General features: G+C 46.6%; 1 protein-coding gene across 2 annotated transcripts in view; it reads right to left on the minus strand.

Moving 5' to 3' along the window:
• BNIP2 (BCL2 interacting protein 2) overlaps positions 1-21,026 on the minus strand; it is a 96,884-nt gene that overhangs the window by 10,527 nt on the left and 65,331 nt on the right. For both annotated transcript variants that reach the window (XM_088445599.1, XM_088445591.1), the window contains exons 5-7: positions 8,712-8,888; positions 5,736-5,838; positions 4,771-4,902 (exon numbers count right to left, since the gene is read on the minus strand). In XM_088445599.1, the coding sequence (XP_088301725.1) occupies positions 4,771-4,902; positions 5,736-5,838; positions 8,712-8,888 (412 nt within the window). The remainder of the gene's footprint in view (positions 1-4,770; positions 4,903-5,735; positions 5,839-8,711; positions 8,889-21,026) is intronic.

The following is a 21,026-nucleotide window of genomic DNA, read 5'->3' on the forward strand; positions in this document are numbered from 1 at the left end:
AAAGAAAAAGATGAAACAATACCAGGTGCATGAGGGTGAGTGCCCTGTGGACCTCGAAGAAAAAGTAGTTAACAAACATATGTTATGCCATAACTCTTATTTTCTTCTTCGGGGTCCACAGGAATTACCTTGGGGATGTCCCAAAGCAGTTCCCCTTAAGGCTCCTGTTTAGTAGAAAGGAGAATCCGACGTCCAAAGGAAGCATCCTGAGATGCAAATGTATCAAATGCGTAAAATTTGATAAAAGTGTGGACCGAAGACCATGTGGCTGCCTTGCATAATTGTTCAGCAGAGGCACATTGACGAAACGCCCACGATGGTCCCACAGATCGAGTAGAATGTGCTGTCACTGTGTTTGGAACAGAGAGATCAGCTTGTGTGTAAGCTTGAGAAATTGTCATACGAAGCCACCTAGCCAGAGTTTGTTTGTTAGCTGGCCAGCATCGTTTATCACAACCATATAACACAAAAAGAGAATTCCATTTCCTAATGGAGTTGGTGCGATCCACTTCGTGCGCATACAACATCCAGAGAAGCTTCACCTACAGAGAGGTCTGAAGACTGGAACCACAATTTCTTCATCTACATGAAAGTGGGATACAACCTTAGGAAGGTAACCCGCCCTGGTATGAAGAACAGCTCTATCTCGATGAAAAATCAAAAAGGGAGAGTGACAAGAAAGGGCTGCCAAATCAGAGACCCTGCGGGCAGAGGAGATATCCATAAGAAAAACCTGTCTTCACTGTCAACCACTTAAGGTCTACTGATTTCATGGGTTCAAATGGTGGAGCCTGTAGAGCTCTGAGAACCAAAGACAAATCCCACGGAGCTACCAGAGGGAAAAAGGAAAGCTGAATTCTCAGATCACCCTGAAAAAAAGTCCTATCATCAGGCAGTGGGACGATCCTTCGCTGAAACCAAACTGAGAGTGCAGATACCTGAACCTTCAGGGTAGCCAGGCAGAGACCCCGGTCTAAACCAGCCTGAAGAAAAGCAAGTACTCGAGAAACCCTAAAAACTCCAGGATCATATTTTCTATGCGTACACCCCTGAAAAGACGAGTGCCAAACTCTGTAATAAATGTGGGCAGAGGAAGGTTTCCGTGCCCTAAGCATCATCTGAATTACCGAACCGGTAAAACCTTTGGCTCTTAAGATTAAAGATTCAAGAGCCACGCCGTCAAAAACAGACAAGGAAGGATGCAGGCAGGGACCCTGTGTTAACAGGTCCGGTTTTAGAGGAAGAGGCCATAGAGTGTCTATGGAGAGACTCTGCAGGTTGGTGAACCAATGGTGTCTGAGCTAAGCAGGGGCTATCAGTATTACTGTTCCACCCTCCTGCTTGAATTTCCTGATGACCCTTGGGAGAAAGGAGAACGGAGGAAAAGATAAGCTAGCCTGAAGTCCCACTTCACTGCCAGAACGTCCACAAAATCGGCTGCAGGATCACTGGTTCTGGACCCATACCTTGGGACTCTGTGGTTGTGGCCTGAGGTCATGAGGTCTACCTCAGGAAGTCCCCATCTGTCCATTTGGCTCCGAAATACCTGTGGATGAAGGGCCCACTCCCCGGTGTGTATAACCTGCCGACTTAGGAAGTCCGCTTCCAAATTGAGAACTCCTGGTACAAATACTGCAGAGATTGCTAGAAGATGACATTCTGTCCAGACCAGAATGTTTGACACTTCCGCCATGGCAGCATGACTTCGCATGCCTCCCTGATGGTTGAGGTAGGCTACTGCGGTGGCATTGTTGGACTCTACCTGGACAGGTCTGCGTTTCATTAGTGCTCTGAATACTGCATGCAGTTCCAGGATGTATATGGGTAGGAGATCTTCCTTGGTCATCCAACTTCCCTGAAATGTGTACCAACCTGTCACTGCACCCCATCTGCGGAGGCTGGCATCGGTAGTGAGGAGTACTCAATCTGGAATCCAGAATGGACGACCCCTGTTCAGACGACACGTCTGCAACCACCATGAGAGGGATAGCCGAACTTCTGGAGAAAGACTGACTTTATCGACTGGTAGTTTCTGTTCCAGCAGGTGAGGACTAGCCGTTGCAGTGGTCTGGAGTGGAACTGAGCACATTCCACCATGTCAAAGGTGGACACCATGGATCCCAGAACCTGCATTGCTGAGTGAACATATACTGACTGGTTGTGGAGAAACCTGCAAGTCCGCAACTGAAGGGCCACAATATTGTCTTCTGGCAGATATATCCTCTGTGCCAGAGAATCCAGGCGTGCACCATCAGTTGTACTAGAAGAAGCGACTTCTTCCAATTTATGATCCAGCCGTGTCTGTGTAGACAGGCAATCGTCAGTCTGAGATGATGCTGCAATACTTGTGGAGATTGTGCCAGTATCAGGAGATCGTCCGGGTATGGCAGTATCCTGACTCCCTGGTGCCTGAGGCAGGCCGTCATCACTGCCATTATCTTGTTAAACACCCGAGGGGCTGTTGACAAATCAAAAGGCAACACCTGAAATTGGAAATGTTTTTGCAGAACTGCAAACCGCAGAAACTGTTGGTGGGAAGGTGTAATTGGCACATGTAGATATGCATCCTGAATGTCCAAGGACACCATAAAATCCCCTGGTTCCATTGCCAAAACATTTGCCCGAAGGGTTTCCATACGGAACTTGGGCAACCGGATAAATGTGTTGAGACCCTTTAGATTCAGAATAGGTCGGTGAGATCCATTCAGCTTTTGGATCAAAAATAGGTTGGAATTGGAACACAGACTATTACCCCTGAATCAAGCAGGGAATGAATGGCTTGCTGGAGGGCCAAGACCTTCGCAGACTCCGTTGGAGGAGTTGTGCAAAAAGACCTTTGCGGGGGAATTCTCCAGAAAGTAAGGATGCACCCTTGAGAGACCACCTCCTGACCCAAGGCGTCTGTTGTGAGATGCCAGGTGTCCAAAAACTGAAGAAGTCGGCCTCCTACCGCGGGATTCCCCCCATCAGGCCTTGGGTTTATCGTCCGACCTGGAAGTGTCTGTTTGCCCAAGGTTTCTTAGATTGTGGTCTCCTACGAGAACTGGTTCTGGAGGAAGACCTACCCTTTGCTTCTCCTTATGGCCGAAAGGATGACTGCCTAGGTCTAGGAGTAGGTGTTAAAGGCAGACCAGACGCCTTACAGGCTGCCACCATAGCTACAATCTTATCCAGTTCTATGCCAAACAAAATGCCTCCCGTAAATGGAAGGGATTCCAGGGCCTTCTTGGACCCTGCATCTGCTTTCCAGTCCCTTTACCAAAGGGCTCTGTGAGCCACAACTGAGGCAGCTGATGCCTTAGAGGACAGAATACCGGCGTCCAATGCCACCTCTCTAGATAGGAGGCTGCCTCCTTAATATAGGAGATAATGGTCAGCTGTTCTCTGGAATAGTATTTTCCAGTGCCTTTATCCATTCCTCAATGACCTTAGAAAACCAGGCCATAACTATGGCCGGGCGGGGTGGGTAAAAGCTCCCGACAGAGAAAAGACCGCCTTGAGACAGGCTTCAAGTCTCCTATCTGCAGAATCCTTAAGGGAGGATGAAGATGGTATGGGCAACGTGGCGCTCCTGACCAGGGGTAAATTTACTAAGATGGGAGTTCTATTTAAAAAGTGATGTTACCCACAGCAACCAATCAGATTCTACTTCTCATTTATCTAGCACCTTCTAGAAGATAATACCTGGAATCTGATTGGTTGCTATGGGCAACATCACTTCTTAAATAAAACTCCCATCTTAGTAAATTTCGTCTAGTGGGAGGGGGTATAAAGCCGTAACTTTTTTTGTAACATGGAATCGTCTATCTGGAAAACTCCATGCCCCCCATAAGTTCAGAGAGATGCTCAAACTTGGGAAACTCCGCTTTCACAACCTTCCGGCATTTAAACACCGGAGCCTTCCATAGCTCTGGCTCCTCACTATCTATGTTTAGCACAGCTTTGACAGCCCTAATCAAGGAGGGAACATCTGCTGTTGGAAAATGGTCCTTCTCTCCTGAGAGAGACTCTTGAGAGAAGCCCAGTATATCCTCACACCCATCAGAAGATGCAGCAGAGTCTGCAGGCTGGGCGGAGTGATAGGAAGAAGCCGACCGCCTTCTGGTTTTAGGCTGTACCGGCCTAGCTGCTTGCAGCGCTTTCTGAAATGCAACAGGGGGTGAAGCCATACTCTTACATGGGTGGTCATAAACGTCCATCCAGGACGGATGCATAGGGGGCATAAACATAGTAGGTTGTAGCTGCTGAGGGTACCCCATAGTAGGGGCCAGCCTAGGAGCAGATAACCGGTCTACAATCAGCGCCATGATCTGGGAAAAGGAAGCCCAAGGGGGTTCCTGCCCTGGAGCTGGTTAATTTGATTGATGTGGTGACTCCTTGTAACCACATAATCCATTCTGTATGAAATCCTGAGGGGATAACCCCGCTTTACAGGCCATACATGACACCAGCATGTGGGCTTCAGCCTCCTGCTTTTCAGCTTCTTTGCATAACACTAGGGATATTGTTATGTCCAAAGTAATATACAATGTGACAGTGTTTCACACCCACAATAACTCACACACCTGTAGCAGAGGGCTTATGAGGAGAAACCGCAGTGATAGTTATAAGTGACAGTCATTCTGGAATAAAAAAGGCAGTATAACACAGCAGATTTCACAAGTCACAAAAAAATAGTGTTGGACCACAAAGAGGCCGCGATATGTTTCAGCACAGCAAAAGTTATAATAATAATTAAAAAAAAACAAAAAACAGAGAATCAAATCTAACCTTCTATCAATTTGTTGATAGCATTTCCTGAGCCAACCCAGACTTGGCATTTTTCTCCGTGTCGTGGCTCCATTTAAATAGACTATCATGTAGTTCTCTGCAACTAGCATTTCCAAGGTGCCAATAACATACCTGATGGAAAAAAGTTAACAGGTGTCATATATTGCTGTGAAACCAATGACTAGTTGATCACAAGTGAAAACATTAAATTCTGGATCACATTTTCAAGTGAAAAGTCTGCCACTTATTTAAAGCTCAGTACATAACAGTGTACACCACCAACTGTCATCATCCACTCCAATGCAGATACCTAAAGCAATAAATAGTAATTCAGCCTGCACCTGCTGTGCTAGCTTCAAGTACATGAGTTGCAGGGATTACACATGCACCAGGAGTGCCGCTAGGCAAAGGCTTTGGAAACTATAGTGTGGGCAGCAGGAAAGGAGTAATATACAGTATTTACATGTACTGTCTGTAGCCAGAACATAATGATATTGTAACTTTTTTATGGATAATCCCTTTACTCATTTACACTAGGAAGACATGGTTTATTATTCAAAAGGTGCCTACACACATAGCGATGTGCTCACAATCCCACGATGTGTATGATTTCCCCCTGAACTCTCCCCAGCTGTCGTGGCCATGATTTGGTCTGAAAAATGCTGCCAATGTGACACACGACCTATCGTGCCTCCTAACTATTCCAGTGCATCGTGACTTGAGATTGTCAAATCTGCCCTACAGCACGGCAGATCTGAAGATGCGATGTGCGACCTGCGGGGACGCGCATCGCATCGTGATCCTGAGTGGGGACTCACGATTTGGCCATATTTTACATGATCTGTCAATTCGATGAGTCTAATCAGCCAGATCAGTTAAAATATCGCCATGTGTAGGCACCTAAAGTCTCCAATAATGCTTAACACGCTACAATACATATAGACACTTTATACATAAATACCTACTTAAAGAGATTGTCCATTAGATAGCGATAATTAGGTTGACTGCTGTCTGGCATAAAACACACCGCAAATACAATAATCGCATTAAGGCCATCTCCGTAGTAGCCTAAAAACAATACACAATCAGTACGGCATTCAGTTTTCACAAGAGGAAAAAACAAAAACAAATGCACATGTAACACCTTGTTGTAACACACATTTCTATGCTGTATGCACTGGTTTTAGAGGTAATATCCAAGTCATGGTGTTTTATTTTTAATACAGTTGGATTTATGTTTCTGGTGAAGTTGTATATCTTTGCTTATATAGAAAATGTATTGTGTATGCCATGATATAGACATTACACCACTTGTGAAGCAACCACAGCAGTCTCTATTATTGAAGAAGAAATTCTCTGCGAATGAAATGTCCTACACATGAATCACTCGGAGAGACAGCATTTTTACAGCTACTGAGAACCCGAAGCTCATAATCAAAGATGACAACTTTTTTCCCTATAGCAATATTTATTGCTTATTATAGGATATCAGATACAGATAATAGCCACCTTTCCTATTGTAAAATCCTTGCAATTGAGTCTGTAATATACAATACTACTTCGATCCCAGCAAGTTATTATGTTTGCAAATATGTTTTATTTACAATATATAAATATTTTTTTTTAAAACACAAAAATCAGTGAAAATAACTAAACCAGCTTTTAGTGTGGACCAGTCACCACCACACAAAATGCACACTCTTTGTTGTGGCCTAAACTAATATTCACACCATATAGCTGTGGTTCCCAAACTGGGTGCCTCAGGGCACTTGCAGGGGTGCCTCAGATTGGTGATCCAGTACCAAATAAAATCAGTGTGATTGGCAGTCATTAGCACTGGTTTTGCTCATCATAAAATATGTGGACAAAAAGAAGCGCAGCCCTGTCATCCACCACATAACTGTACCTAAGGGTGACATAAGCACAATTTACTTCATTTCATTTTTGCTGAATTTCTCAACAAGAAACTTTTGGTCCAATTGTGCCGCGGAAAAAATGCTGACACTCTAGAGCATCCTGATTCGAAAAAGTTTGGGAACCACTGCCATACTGCCTATACATTTAAATAACTTATGAATATTAGGTAATACTTTCGTAATCAGGAAGCTTTTAGAAGCACAATGCATTAGATAAAAAGCCCATGAAATAAGACAGTTATATCCCTTTCAGACATACGATCCGGGAAATTGCCTGCTCAGACCCGGGAATTTCTCCTGTGCAAATTCCCAGGTATTTGGTCGAGACCCCCCTTTCACACTACAGTGTCTTCCCGGGAAATTCCCAGGTAGACCCCTTTCAGACATAAGCCAGGTTTTTCAGTTTTAAAAATTACCTGCCTCTCCTCTGCTCGTCCTAAGCGATCCCCTCTCCAGCTGCCGCTGATGATATCATCATGCAGCAGGCAGCCGTCCGATCAAAATGCAGCCACTATTAAAATAGTTCATAAAATAAATAATTCCTACCTGCCCTGGTGGTCCTGCCCTGGTGGTCAGGTGGGAGTGCAGGTGGCCAGCTGTGGCTGCGAACCACCAGTGTCCCCGGCATCTGGCTGGGGTTCTATGTGCCTGAGGACCCGGCCATGGTCGCTGACTCGGTTGTCAGCGCCACAGCCACCGGCGCGGGGGGTGGTGAGCAGCAGCACAGAGCGTCGCTGCCAATGTAAAAGCCAATGTAAAAGCCGCTTGCTGCAGCCCGGGAGTTGTAAATTCCCAGGTAGCACCATTCAGACACGAGCAGGGTAACTTAAGTCCCGGGAAAAACCCTGCTGGATTGAAGGGGCGGGCTACCCGGGAACGTGTTCCCGGGTAGGTACCTTTCAGACATACGCAGCTACCCGGGAATTTGGCTGAGGCAGGCCAAATTCCCGGGAGTCTCGAGATGTCTGAAGGGGGTATAACAAGCCGCTCTCTAACATGCAGTACTTTCTTGACCTTTCCTGAAATATAAGCTTTGGTGCACGCTTGCAGGTTAACACAAAGTATAAATAGCCACAAGCTATTTGTGGACTCAAATGCTAGTGCCTAAAAGCAAAGTTAAACATGCTGTTCCATGTTTATGCAAGTGGCTAAGAGCACTGATTTCACATTAATGTCCCAGCAATGTAGTTAAGAAGATCCCAGATTCCACATCCTCAGCCAAATCACATTTTCCATGTATAAAAAATGTATATAAAGCTTCATTGGACAGAAAAATGTAATCTAAAGAAAAATCTGTGCACAACAATATTTTAAATGTTAATTAAATTTATGAAAAGTTCCCCTTAAGCTTTATTAGGTAGCTATAATGTATCATTAATTTATCAAAGCATGTAACAATATAACAATAGCGTGACAAATCAGTGTTTGCTCCACTTAGTCCTATCAGGTGTGCAGACAAAAATAATAATAATAAAAAAAAAAAAATCTACCGCCCCCCTCCACATCTGAAGCAAAAGTTTAAAAAGTTGCATGCTTTAGCAATTCAGCACCTTCCAAAAATAATACGGCTGTTTTATCCTCTACATGGTAATATATATGTGAGATTTAATTCCCCTATACTTCATAGAGGTGGTGCTCTAATTCAATCAGAATCCACTCCTGCCAAAATTCTTCAGTCAAACTATCTCCGAAAAAGGCCATTTCCTTAGGGGGAATTCAATTGTTTTATCGCACCCTATTTCCAGTCTAAAGTGATTGGAGAAGGGGTGCAATATTGAATTCCCTCCTTAAGAGTTCTATAAAAACATAACAAAAATCTCGTACAAATACTGTACATAAAAAAAAGCCTTTGAAGGTAAAATGGGTTTATTGCCTTGTCAGCAGGCAACCTGAATACTGTACTGCAGTGTGCATTATATATAATTAAATCTGTCTCATCTTCCAAATGTAAGGCTACTGCTCTGCTCTTCTGTCACAGAGCTATAAAATGCTTTATACAGTGTAAGGCTAATGTATCCTCATCACCTCCATGGCTGATAACTTTCTTATACGGTTCTATAGCAGACATGTCAACCCTGTGATCCTGATCCCCGATCCTGAACATGCGCCAGCGTCTGCTCTCTTCCTTTTCCTCAGCAGCTGTGTACTCTGGGATTGATCCTTTGGGAAGTACTTCAGTAGTTTTTGGTTTTGGGAGATCATCTGTCAAAAAGGTAAAATAAAGTAAAGGCACATATACTAAATGGTTTTTAATGGGAGCAAAACATTTACTGTACATTGTTTGTTCATTTTGCAATTAAAAAATATCAAATCATCAATTGAAAATTACATGGAGAAGTCACACAAGTGTATAAATTAGAAGTTATAGATAATGCAGAACACTTCCTGTGTAAAAGTATGCTCGCAAAAGCCAATACATTGATTTGGGAGACAACACTGCACCTGCAGCTAAATGCTACTAATGTTACCAACTGCTCACCACTGGGCATTTGACAAATGGAGGAACAAGATTTCTCCTTTTTGCATTTTAGCTCGTTTACAAAAGTGAATTGCAAAACACAGATTATTATTACTAATAATAATAATAATAATAGTGAAAAGATTTCTACTAGCTGCCAGTGACGGTTACAACATAAGATGATCTCTGTTTGTCCCATTACCTATTTACACCAATGTTCTCTTGCCTGGCAGCCTTTTATATATCACCAAACACTTATACAGGGTGTTTCACTCGCTATTGAAAAAGTTTTCCTTACAACTTTTAAAGAAATCGACGTAATTTAGTGAAATGTAACACAGACATTCCTTGGTCAAAGAGAAACATGAGGAAGTCATAGCAACTGTTGAAAGTGTTCGCCATTAGCATCTAGGCCAGCTTGAACGAGTCGCTCCAGGTTTTGGAAGGTTTTAATAAACATATTGGCATTCAGCGTCTCAATTTCCCGCTGAATGTTTTCTCTCACACACACACACACACACACACGATGAATGTGGATGCCTCAGTACACACCACCACTGTCAGAAACAGGAATACCTACTGACTCGCAGTGGCGTCTCCAGAGGTGTGGCTGCAAGCAGTCCAGAATTTAAAAAGGGGAGCCACACAAACTGGCATCCGCACTGGCATCTACCCTGGCAGTTGATGTGGCTCCCATATTAGAATTTTGGACTGCGCTGCTGACTATGGTGGTGAACAGCTGGCCATTCATGCGCAAAGTGAAGAACAACTGGCTTGGATGCTAATGGCGAACACTTTCAACACTTGCTATGACTTCCTCATGTTTTTCATAGACCAATGTATGTTTGTGTAAAATGTCACTAAATTACGTCGTATGAAAAACTTTGGGGCCAATAGCGAGTGAAACACCTTGTAGATGGACGCAGTGACCATCTTCTGTTGGAGCTTTCCCTAGTTGCACATGTTGAGGTTTTATACTACCCCATTAAAATGCTATGGTCCAATTTGTTTTAATGCTATGACATCATGGATAAAGCAATGATCACTACAAAACTTAGTGATGGGAGCTTGTTAGCTCATATTGCTCAGGCATCCAACCTCCATAACCTATCCCCAGAACGTTCATTTTATAATATTATGGTCACTTTGGCCATTCCCTACATTGTTTTTATGCATGTGAAAAAGAGGCTCATCAGATCCCCTTTTAATCTAACCTGAGAGTTAACCTTTATATTGGTTATTAAATGGTCTGGGGCCAATCACTTTAATAAGTTGTCCTGCAAACAATTGTGCAGATACGTGAAGGAATACCAGCAGCAAAGAGTATCCTATAATATTAGAAGTAGTGTTATTTTGTGTTGGTATGTGAAACAATCCTAGATTGGCCTGTGTACTAAACCAGATAGCCACAATAGCTGAAAACCACATGTTGCCAATCTAATAAAATCTCGTATCATCACCCTGAACTAAATTACTGCAACAAAGTATCTTTCTTAATTAAAAAATGTTTATTATTAGTGGTTCACCGACTCCTGCGACCAGCCTTCAATATCATCCCATGTGCCCTGTTTAATTCTGTCTATTGAGTGATACTACTACTACAAAAAAAAAAAAAAAGAAGACAGTAACTCCTTTACTGAAAATTAATGTCAGACCCAGAAGAGACAATTACTTTTTAAATGAGAACACATTTGTTATTCCAGATTTAACATTTTGTTAATTGTATACATATGGAGACCTAGACATACTGTATATGATATGATTACACTCACAGAATCTGTTCTTTTAGATTTCATGGGGTTTCCGCTTGTTAAAAACGGTTGCGAGGATTAGTTTTTTGGGTTTTTTTAAAAACATTTTCACCCAAAATTAAAGGGATATATATTTTTGGAATCCTACATGGTAAAGTACTTTAAAGTTAAGCTTTAAAAAGTCTAGCTATGGCCCGTATTCAATTAGCCGCGATGTCAGTTTCTGCGGAAAAGTATCGCGAGTGAAGTCATTTCGCCATGTGAAAAAAGTTTGCTCCATATTCAAATTCCAAATGCTTTTCGCCGTTGCGGAAACTCAATGCATTGGAATCGGCGATAAAGATTCGCCTATGAATAGCAGTCGAAAAAAAGTGCAGAATTGGGGTTTTGGGGTGCAAAGCTGTGGGAACCCCCTTCCACCCTGGGGACAGTTCCCCAAGGGTAAACTGCGTTAAAAAAAAAGTAAATTTTTTTTTCTGTAGATCACCCCAAAAAAGTACTTCATTTTGGGTGTGAAAAAGTAAAATGTTGGGGGACAAACTTAAACTATCGAAATAGACTCCAGGGGGGTCCCCAAGTATGCTCCAGATGTTTTTAAGTTTGCAAGTGCTTGCGGCAGGTGGATTTTTTACGATTTTCTAAAAACTTCCCTTTAGCAACTTAAAAGTTTGCTAGCACCCATTTTCAGGCATCCCAAATTTGCTGGAAATAACAAGAGATATGGTAAGAACTTACCTTTGTTATCTCTGTTTCTACGAAGTCCATAGGGTCCACAGGGTTGACCTTGGGTTATAGCTGGAACAGGATCCATGGGCACCACACAGTTAAGCTTTTAGCTCCCAGGATGCACTTGGGTCCTCCTCTATACCCCGCCCCCGAGCCACAGGCACCTCAGTTGGTAAGCAGCCTAGGCCGGAGGAGAATATGGAACAGAGAGAAGGAAGACTGGAACACACAAGAAACCATACTCACAGCAATAGGAGATGGAAAACCGGTGACCAGCCACACAGCCCATTTGAAGCCAGGTGCGTCAGGGCGGGCGCCCTGTGGACCCTATGGACTTCGTAGAAACAGAGATAACAAAGGTAAGTTCTTACCATATCTCTTGTTTTCTACTTCAGGGTCCATAGGGGGTCCACAGGGTTGACCTTGGGGATGTCCCAAAGCAGTACAACTAAGGGCGGGGACGCTCCTGTGCTGAAAGGAGTACCCGGCGCCCAAAGGATGCATCCTGAGAGGCAAAGGTGTCAAACGCATAGAACCTCAAAAACGTTTGAATTGAAGACCAAGTGGCCGCCCTACACAGCTGAACAGCAGAAGCGCCACGTCTAGCAGCCCAGGAGGGACCCACAGAACGAGTGGAATGAGCCTTAACAGAGGCTGGCACAGGTAAGCCCTCCTGTGCATAAGCCTCACAAATAACGGAACGAAGCCAACGGGCTAACGTTTGTTTGTTGGCAGGCCAACCCCTCTTGTGAAAACCAAAGAGGATAAACAAGGAATCAGACTTCCTAACCGAAGCCGTCCGGTGTACATAAATTCTAAGCGCCCGGACCACATCTAAGGAAGTCTCACCAGCTGAAAGATCAGGGGACTGAAAAGCTGGCACAACAAGTTCCTGATTAATATGGAACTTCGAGACCACTTTGGGCAAAAACTCAGGACGAGTGCGGAGCACCGCTCTGTCCTGGTGAAAAATCAGGAAAGGAGGGCGACAGGAAAGCGCCCCCAATTCAGACACCCTCCTGGCCGAAGCAATTGCCAGGAGAAAAACCGTCTTAAATGTCAGCCACTTGAGCTCCACCGCCTCAAGAGGCTCAAACGGAGGACCCTGCAGGACCCGTAGCACCACCGCCAAGTCCCAAGGAGCCACAGGAGGCACAAAGGGAGGCTGGATCCTGAGAACACCTTGGAAAAAGGTGTGAACGTCTGGTAGTATTGCAATCCGCCGTTGAAACCACACGGACAAGGCGGACACATGAACCTTCAGAGATGCAAGGCGTAAGCCGAGATCCAATCCTGACTGAAGAAATTCCAAGATCCTAGAAACTCGGAACACCTGAGGATCATAAAGTCTGGACTCACACCACTGAAAGTAAGTGTGCCACACTCTGTGATAAATCCGTGCTGAAGCAGGCTTGCGTGCCCTGAGCATCGTACCAATAACCGAACTGGAGAAGCCCCGAGACCTCAAGACGGCTGTCTCAAGAACCACGCCGTCAAAGACAGCCGACCCAGATCCGGGTAAAGGCAGGGCCCCTGAGACAACAGGTCCCGACGTTGAGGAAGAAGGTACGGAGCGTCGATGGAGAGGCTCCTCAGATCGGAGTACCAAGGACGTCTGGGCCACGCCGGAGCTACCAGCACGAGCATGCCGCCGTCCTGCTTGAATTTCCGCAGAACCCGAGGAAGCAGGGATATCGGAGGAAACAGATACGCCAGGTGAAACGTCCATGTCACCGACAGCGCGTCCACCAGACTTGCACCTGCGTCTCTTGTCCTTGACCCGTAAACGGGCAACTTGTGATTGTGACGGGAGGCCATCAAGTCCAGCTCCGGCAGTCCCCACCTGTCCACGAGTAGCTGAAACACCTCTGGGTGAAGCGACCATTCCCCGGGATGCACGTCGTGACGGCTGAGGAAGTCCGCCTCCCAATTGAGGACTCCGGGGATGAAGACCGCCGAGATCGCTGGAATGTGACCCTCCGCCCAAGACAGGATACGAGACACCTCCGACATCGCTGCCTGACTGCGAGTTCCGCCTTGGTGATTGATATACGCCACCGTGGTGGCGTTGTCGGACTGCACCTGTACCGCCCTTCCGTGAAGAGCGGGGCCGGACGACTGCAGGGCCTTGTATACTGCCCGCAGTTCTAGGATGTTGATGGGGAGAAGTGCTTCTTCCGCTGACCAACGACCCTGAAGCGACAAAGAGCCGGTCACTGCCCCCCAACCCCGGAGACTGGCATCCGTCGTGAGCAGGACCCAGTCCGGGATCCAAAATGGGCGCCCCTCGACCAGATGAGCTGTCTGAAGCCACCAAGCCAAAGATAGCCGAACGTCCGGAGACAACACCAGCACCTGAGAGCGGATCCGGTGAGGTAACCCGTTCCATTCTGATAGAATCAGCCCCTGCAGGGGCCGGGAATGGAACTGGGCAAATTCCACCATGTCGAATGTCGACACCATGGACCCCAGAACTCTCATAGCCGAATGGACCGACAGGCGGCAACGGCTCAGGCAACTGCGTATCCGCAGCTGTAGTGAGGCGACCTTCTCCGGAGTCAGGAAGATCCTTTGCTGACGCGAATCCAGCAGGGCTCCCAAATGAACCATCCGCTGTGATGGAATCAGAGAGGACTTTTTCCAATTTATCAACCACCCGTGTGCTTGCAGGCAAGCGATCGTCAGGTGGAGATGTTGAAGCAGTACCTCCGGGGAGCTCGCCAGCAACAGGAGGTCGTCCAGGTACGGCAGCAGCCGTACATTCTGGTTCCGAAGATGTGCGGCCATGACCGCCATAATCTTCGTGAACACCCTCGGTGCCGTGGAGAGACCAAAGGGTAGCGCCCGGAACTGATAGTGGTGTTGAAGGATAGCGAACCTCAGATACCGCTGGTGTGAAGATGCTATCGGAACATGGAGGTAGGCGTCCTGGATGTCCAGGGACACCATGTAATCCTCCGGTTCCATCGCCAGAATGATGGAACGTAACGTTTCCATCCTGAACTTGGGAACTCTGAGGAATTTGTTCAGAGACTTCAAGTTGAGGATAGGGCGATGAGAACCATTGGGTTTCTGCACCAGAAACAGAGACGAATAATACCCCGTCCCTCGTTGTGATAGAGGAACGGGAACAATGACCCCTGCTTTCAGCAAGGACTCTATAGCCTCCTGAACCTGTAACGCCTTGGTCTTGTTCTGAGAAGGACTTGTGCAGAAAAACTGGTGGGGTGGTCTGTGCCGAAAAGACAGGGCGTACCCCTGGGAGACCACTTCTCAAACCCAGGCATCCGTGGTGGTATTGTGCCAGCACTGGGCAAATAGAAGAAGTCGGCCTCCCACTCTGAGGTCCCCCAGAGGGAGGCCCGTCCCATCAGGCCGCAGGTTTATCTTCCTGCTTGGAAGAAGGGCGCCGAGCACTCCAGGCTTGCTTCTTGGGTTTAGAGGCCGTCTTACTCGCAGACTGTCTCGGGAAGGACTGACCTTTCGCCTTACCCTGAACCCAAAAGGAACGAAAAGCCGAACTCCGAACCTTAGCAGGCAGTGCCGCCAAAGGGAGGAAGGCTGACTTGGATTTAGCCAGGGTGTCCACTATTTTGTCCAAGTCCGGACCAAATAGTAATTCCCCATTGAAAGGTAAGGCCTCCAGACCTTTCTTTGAATCAGAGTCCGCTCTCCAGGACCGCAACCATAAGGATCGGCGGGCAGACACCGCTGCAGCCGATACCCGCTAGGTCAGCAGACTAGCATCTAAAGAAGCTTCTCCAATGTAAGAAGCGGCGTCCCTCATTTGTCCCAACAACGCCCGCTGGACATCCGGAGCGTCGTCCGGGAAGGTATCTTCCAATGCATTGGCCCACCCCTCAATGGCCTTGGCCACCCAGGAAATGGCCATGGACGGTCGGGCCACCGCCCCGGAGAGGGAGTAAATAGACTTTAAGCAAGTCTCAACTTTCCTGTCCGTGGGATCCTTCAGCGAGGATATCGACGGTAATGGTAAGGTGGCGCCCCGAGTTAAACGGGTGACATGGGAATCCACCGCCGGTGGAGTTTCCCATTTTTTACAATGTGCCTCAGGGAAGGGGTAATTAGAAGCCAACCGCTTCTGAGGAAGGAATCTCTTACTGGGCGCCTGCCAAGCTACCGCCATATGATCCGTCAACTGATCCGACAGGGGAAACACCGCAGAAGCCACCTTAGTTTTTTTTAAACTAGGAAACTTCGACCTAGGAACCGGTGCCTCATCCTCTATAAGAAGAATAGCTCGCACCGCCCTAACTAGTGCTCGCACATTAATGGACGACTTGGTATCCATTTCCTGGACCGAGGCGTCAGAGTCAGTGTCATCAGGGACCTCCCCATCATCTGAGGAACCCTCTGAGTCTGATACCTGAGCAGCCCGTGTCATGAGTGGGCGTTTAGAAATCCTAGAAAGCATGTCAGTCTGCAACATTGACTGAAAAGCCGGGGAAGCGGCCGCCAAATTTTGCACGGAGTTGGAGAGCACATCCACCCATGGTGGAGGCGTCGCCATAGGGGCCTGAAAAGGTACCACAGGCTGCTGCGGCACAGGGGAAGCCTGTATATACATAGGCAACCCCGCATAGGGACCAACTGATTGAGACCCAGGAGGACTCCGCAATAACTGCGGGACACCCGGGGAATGGGGGATGGTCGGCTGGGGCACCGCCCTAGTAGGGAGAGCAGTCGGGACCGACAGACGGTCCGCAATAGACACCAGCACTTGAGAAAACATCGCCCACGGTGGTTCCTGCGCCAGAGAAGGTCTGGATGGGCCAGGAGCCACCTGGCATCGACTACACAGGCCATCCTGTGACAAATCCTCCCTATCTACTCCTGCAGAACAGCGTCCGCAGGAGGCCAACACCGGAGCCACTGAGCGCTCAACCTCCTCGTCTGACATGACAGAATATATTATATATCTGGCACCAGGGTAGAAGTAAAACGCACTCACCGGTGTGCTGAACAACAGCCCACAATATGGCACTGAGTAGCACACAACTGTATGTGACGGACCTCACAAATACGTGATCTATATAAGTGAGGTCAGTAGAAACGCCCCTCCCCCACACACCTGCAGGGCTTGTAGGAGAAGTAAAGGGATAGGTATAAGCTGACAGTAAGCGGAAAATAAGCACAGACAGGCAGCACTAGCAAAAAGTCACATACCATGCAGGAAGATATACTCACTGCACCTTTACACTACAATCAACCTGCCCAGATTCAGTGTCTGGGAGGGCTATAGTGCTGTGTACGCTGTCCTTAATCAGGGGAGAGGTACACAGGGGGACCGGTCCGCGTGCTCCCTGAGATCTGCGCTGCCACTGGGAAAATGGCCGCTGGAGACCTCAGAGGAGGAGTGGCCGAGGAATCTGCAGCTCAGCGACGCCAGACTGCGTGCTGAGAGGCGCGCTGAGCTGAGGGGAGGAGCCGCTGACAGGGAAGGCTTCCTCCCCTGGCTGGCCATTAACCCCAGGGATGCTGGCTTCCCGCTTGCCGGTTATCCCTGGTGGTCTAGTGGTCCCACGGGTTATGGGGGGGCCCGCCGCCACTGCCAGCAGCCTCCGGTCTGTCCCCCGGACCGGAGGCTAAAGGACTGCATTTAAGGCATTCCGCGCGCCGCCGCTAGCCAGCGACGCGCGGCTTACCTGAATCCCCGGCGACTCCGGCAGCAGTCCTGGGAGGTAGACAGAGTCCGGCTAGTACGGACTCTGTCCTCCCGCCGCGATCCCCAGATCAGTACTGGCGTCGCGGCGCCAGTCGGGGATCAGAGCGGCAGCGTGGGCGTCTGTACAGACAGCCCTTCGCTGCCGTCTGTAGTAAAAATAGATTAAAAATAAATAAAATTTAACTTAAAATAAAAAGCTTCTGGGGGCTGCTCCTGCAGCCCCCCTGCGCTGTGACCGACTCCGGCCGGGCACCAGCTTACACTGAGGTGCCTGTGGCTCGGGGGCGGGGTATAGAGGAGGACCCAAGTGCATCCTGGGAGCTAAAAGCTTAACTGTGTGGTGCCCATGGATCCTGTTCCAGCTATAACCCAAGGTCAACCCTGTGGACCCCCTATGGACCCTGAAGTAGAAACTTATTTTCACCAAAAAACACCTGCTAAATGCTACTCTTCACCACTTATGCAAAGATGCTAAATAGCAGCTATTGAGAGCATTTAAGTACCCCAAGAACATTCAGCAGGGCTATTTTGGGGGGTGTCAAGCTGATTACTGCCCCAAATCTGACAGTACTTTTCACATGTTAGAGTTTCGCCGGGTCCAGTCTTCGCCGATTTCTAATTGAATATGGGGAAAACGGGCACGAGCGCAATACTTTTTCGCACTGAAAACCAGCGATGTCGGCGAAAAGTCCTGCATGCGAAAAGTACGGGACTTTTCGCCTGGAATTGAATATGCCCCTATATGTTATAGTAGAGAAGTGAACCGTTTTGTTGTTGCCATATACAGTATTGGTGGCTTATTATGTGCTTGCCAGATATGCTGTGGGACCAACACAGATATGGAACAAATTGATTCACCTTTTCTCTCTCTCTCTCTCTACATATATACAGTTATGGCGCAACCGGCCCTGAAGTGCTACTTAATGTGGATTTCTGCTTGGACCTCACGAGGGTACGAGCAGAAATCCGCAATAAATGCAGCCTCGGGGCTAGTCACAGGAATTAATCGAATTACCATGTAAAAATTAAATTGCCCCTATGGATAGAACTCCATAATATTACAGGAGAAGGACCCTCACAAAACCTTGGCCATATGATGGATGCTCTCTTCACCTAAGTGAATGCAACATGACAGCGATCAAAGGTGAAGAACACAAAAAAATAATGCAGTGCTCTCACCATACTATAGTTTTCTATCTGTCTGGCAAAATTTCCCTGCCACCTGGCAATGTGATAAAGCCGAAAGTCACGCTGTAGTGACGTTTCATATAGAAACTTCATTGCAGCCTGACTTATGCATGTCAAAGTGAAGCTCACTGCTCGGAGCCACCCACACCAGAGGGGGATGCCGGCCATGCCATCAGTCTTGACCCCGGCCCACCCTGTAGGAGCCGCACCTGCCGGAAGGAGGAAGCCACCTGCGCCCTTCACTTCACCCCACCCTGCACTGCACTGCACTGGAGGCAAGCACTGCAGACTCACAGCCTTCCGTTCTCCTACCTGATGCACGCCAAACAGCAAGATGCCAGATGGGAGGGTGCACGATGGGCTACAGATACCTGTGATAGGGTTCGGTCCACTACCAGTCCGCGCTACCCCCCAGGTCACGCATACACAACCCTACACCCAATGTTTTTCTATTTGTGCATTTTCCAAGGGTTTTTAATTTTTTAAACAATTTTCTAACACATGTAAATGGATATGGCTATAGAAACAACAGCCTGTCAGTGTCAAGATGCATACCAAGGTAAAGTTTGTTTTTCCTGTGGTCCGTAACTTTAAAATTACGAGCAAATAATTAATATTATATATATATATATATATATATACACACATACATATATATATACATACATACATATATATACATACACATATACACACACGGTCAAAAAAAACTGCGGCACTCCAAGTCTAATATGCATAGAAAAAGTCTTGTACTAAATCATCCAACAAAGATTAGCCATTAGCCAACGTTTCAAAGCCCTCAGGCTTTTTTGTCAAGGCATACATCAAGAAAACATTAACAAACACACACACGCGCTCTTACCTTAAGTAAGTGCTGTACCACGATGTTCTGCTGCAGACCGGGGAGAGGGGGCGTCACGAGCTCCAGGACGTCCCATGTAGATGACGTCACGGCAATGACGGGTTGTCATGGCAACCCGATAGTTGCCAGAAAAGCTGTCTCCCCGGTCTGCAAAAGCAGAACGGAAACAAATGTTAACAACAATCAGTTTGAATGAATGCATAAATCATGCTTACTGTGCTATATTTCCAGAGCACAGACAGCACTAGCATTAGCAATTACAACGCATGGAAATAAATTACGATGTAAATCAAAATCATCGAGTTAATATCAAATATACAGAAAATGTTAATCGCACTTATCAAAAAATATATAACAATGATAAAAAGAAGCCTACACCTAATGAAGAATCGAAAGGTTAGCTGAATGCACTATAACCTAGGAGATGCACGAGGAGAACAGTGGACATAAAATTGAACATGGAAAATAAACATAATAATGATAATAAACTTGGCGATTCACAGATAAAGCTGCGTGTAAACAGGCGGTCATGGACTTATGGTCTCAACATGTTCCAATTGATCTTTTCATTAAGTCCTGCTGGGGCAATAGTGCCCAGTTGGTGGATCCATTTAGTCTCTAAATGAAGCAGTTTGCCTGCTCTATCGCCGCCACGAAGTGATATAGGAACTTGATCAATGACCATGTGACGTAGGGAAGCAACTGAATGGTTTTGTTGTAGAAAATGTCTCGCTACCGGCTGGTCAGACGATTTTTTAATCAATGCTGCTTTAATCGAAGATCGGTGAACTGCCATTCTTTCTCTCACGGTACGTGTAGTTTGTCCCACATAATACAGATGACATGGACATGCAATAATGTAAACTACAAAAGATGATAAGCAATTCAACACAAAGTTGATCTTGTAACACTTGTCATTCCGGGGGTGTTTGAAAGAATCGCCAGTGATCATATGAGAACATGTGGTACAATGAAGGCATTTATAGCACCCGGGGGGCCTTTGTTGAAAACATGGCTTAGATGGTTGTATTTGAGTCAGATTAGTGATATCAGTACGGACTACTATGTCACGTATACTACGGCCTCTGGTATAACAAAGCATGGGTACTTTATCCTTAAAGCACGGGAGATCTTTGTCGGTCTTAACGATTGGCCACAGAGCCTTAGTGGCTCGCTGGACCACTGGACTTGTGGTCTGAAATTACATCTTCCATGGGATCATGTTCTTTTTATCTTTAACCACTGGACATAATAGTTGATCACGTGGAATTTGTAAGACCTCCTTTTTAGCTCTGTGTAAGGACTGTAAGTTATAGCCCCTTACTACAAATTTGTCGATAATGTGATCGATTTCGCATACAGATTGACTCGGATCACTGGAGATACGGGCTGCCCGCATCATCTGAGATTTAGGCAATCCACCTATAAGGGGTTTGGGATGGTGGCTACTGGCAAGAAGCAAAGTATTTTTATCTGTGGGTTTGTAAAAAAAACTCCCGTAACTATGTTACCATTGACAATCGGCACTTGTACATCAAGATAGTTCAACGTGGATCGATGATATTGAAACGTGAACTTAATCGGTGAGTCTGTTGCATTCACCTGTGTCATTAATTGCAATAGAGCCTCCTCGCCCCCTGTCCACAGATCGTCGATGTATCGTGAATAA

This window comes from Taudactylus pleione, unplaced genomic scaffold (genome assembly GCF_031769625.1).
Source record: "Taudactylus pleione unplaced genomic scaffold, aTauple2 ptg000019l, whole genome shotgun sequence".
Lineage (NCBI taxonomy): Eukaryota > Metazoa > Chordata > Amphibia > Anura > Myobatrachidae > Taudactylus > Taudactylus pleione.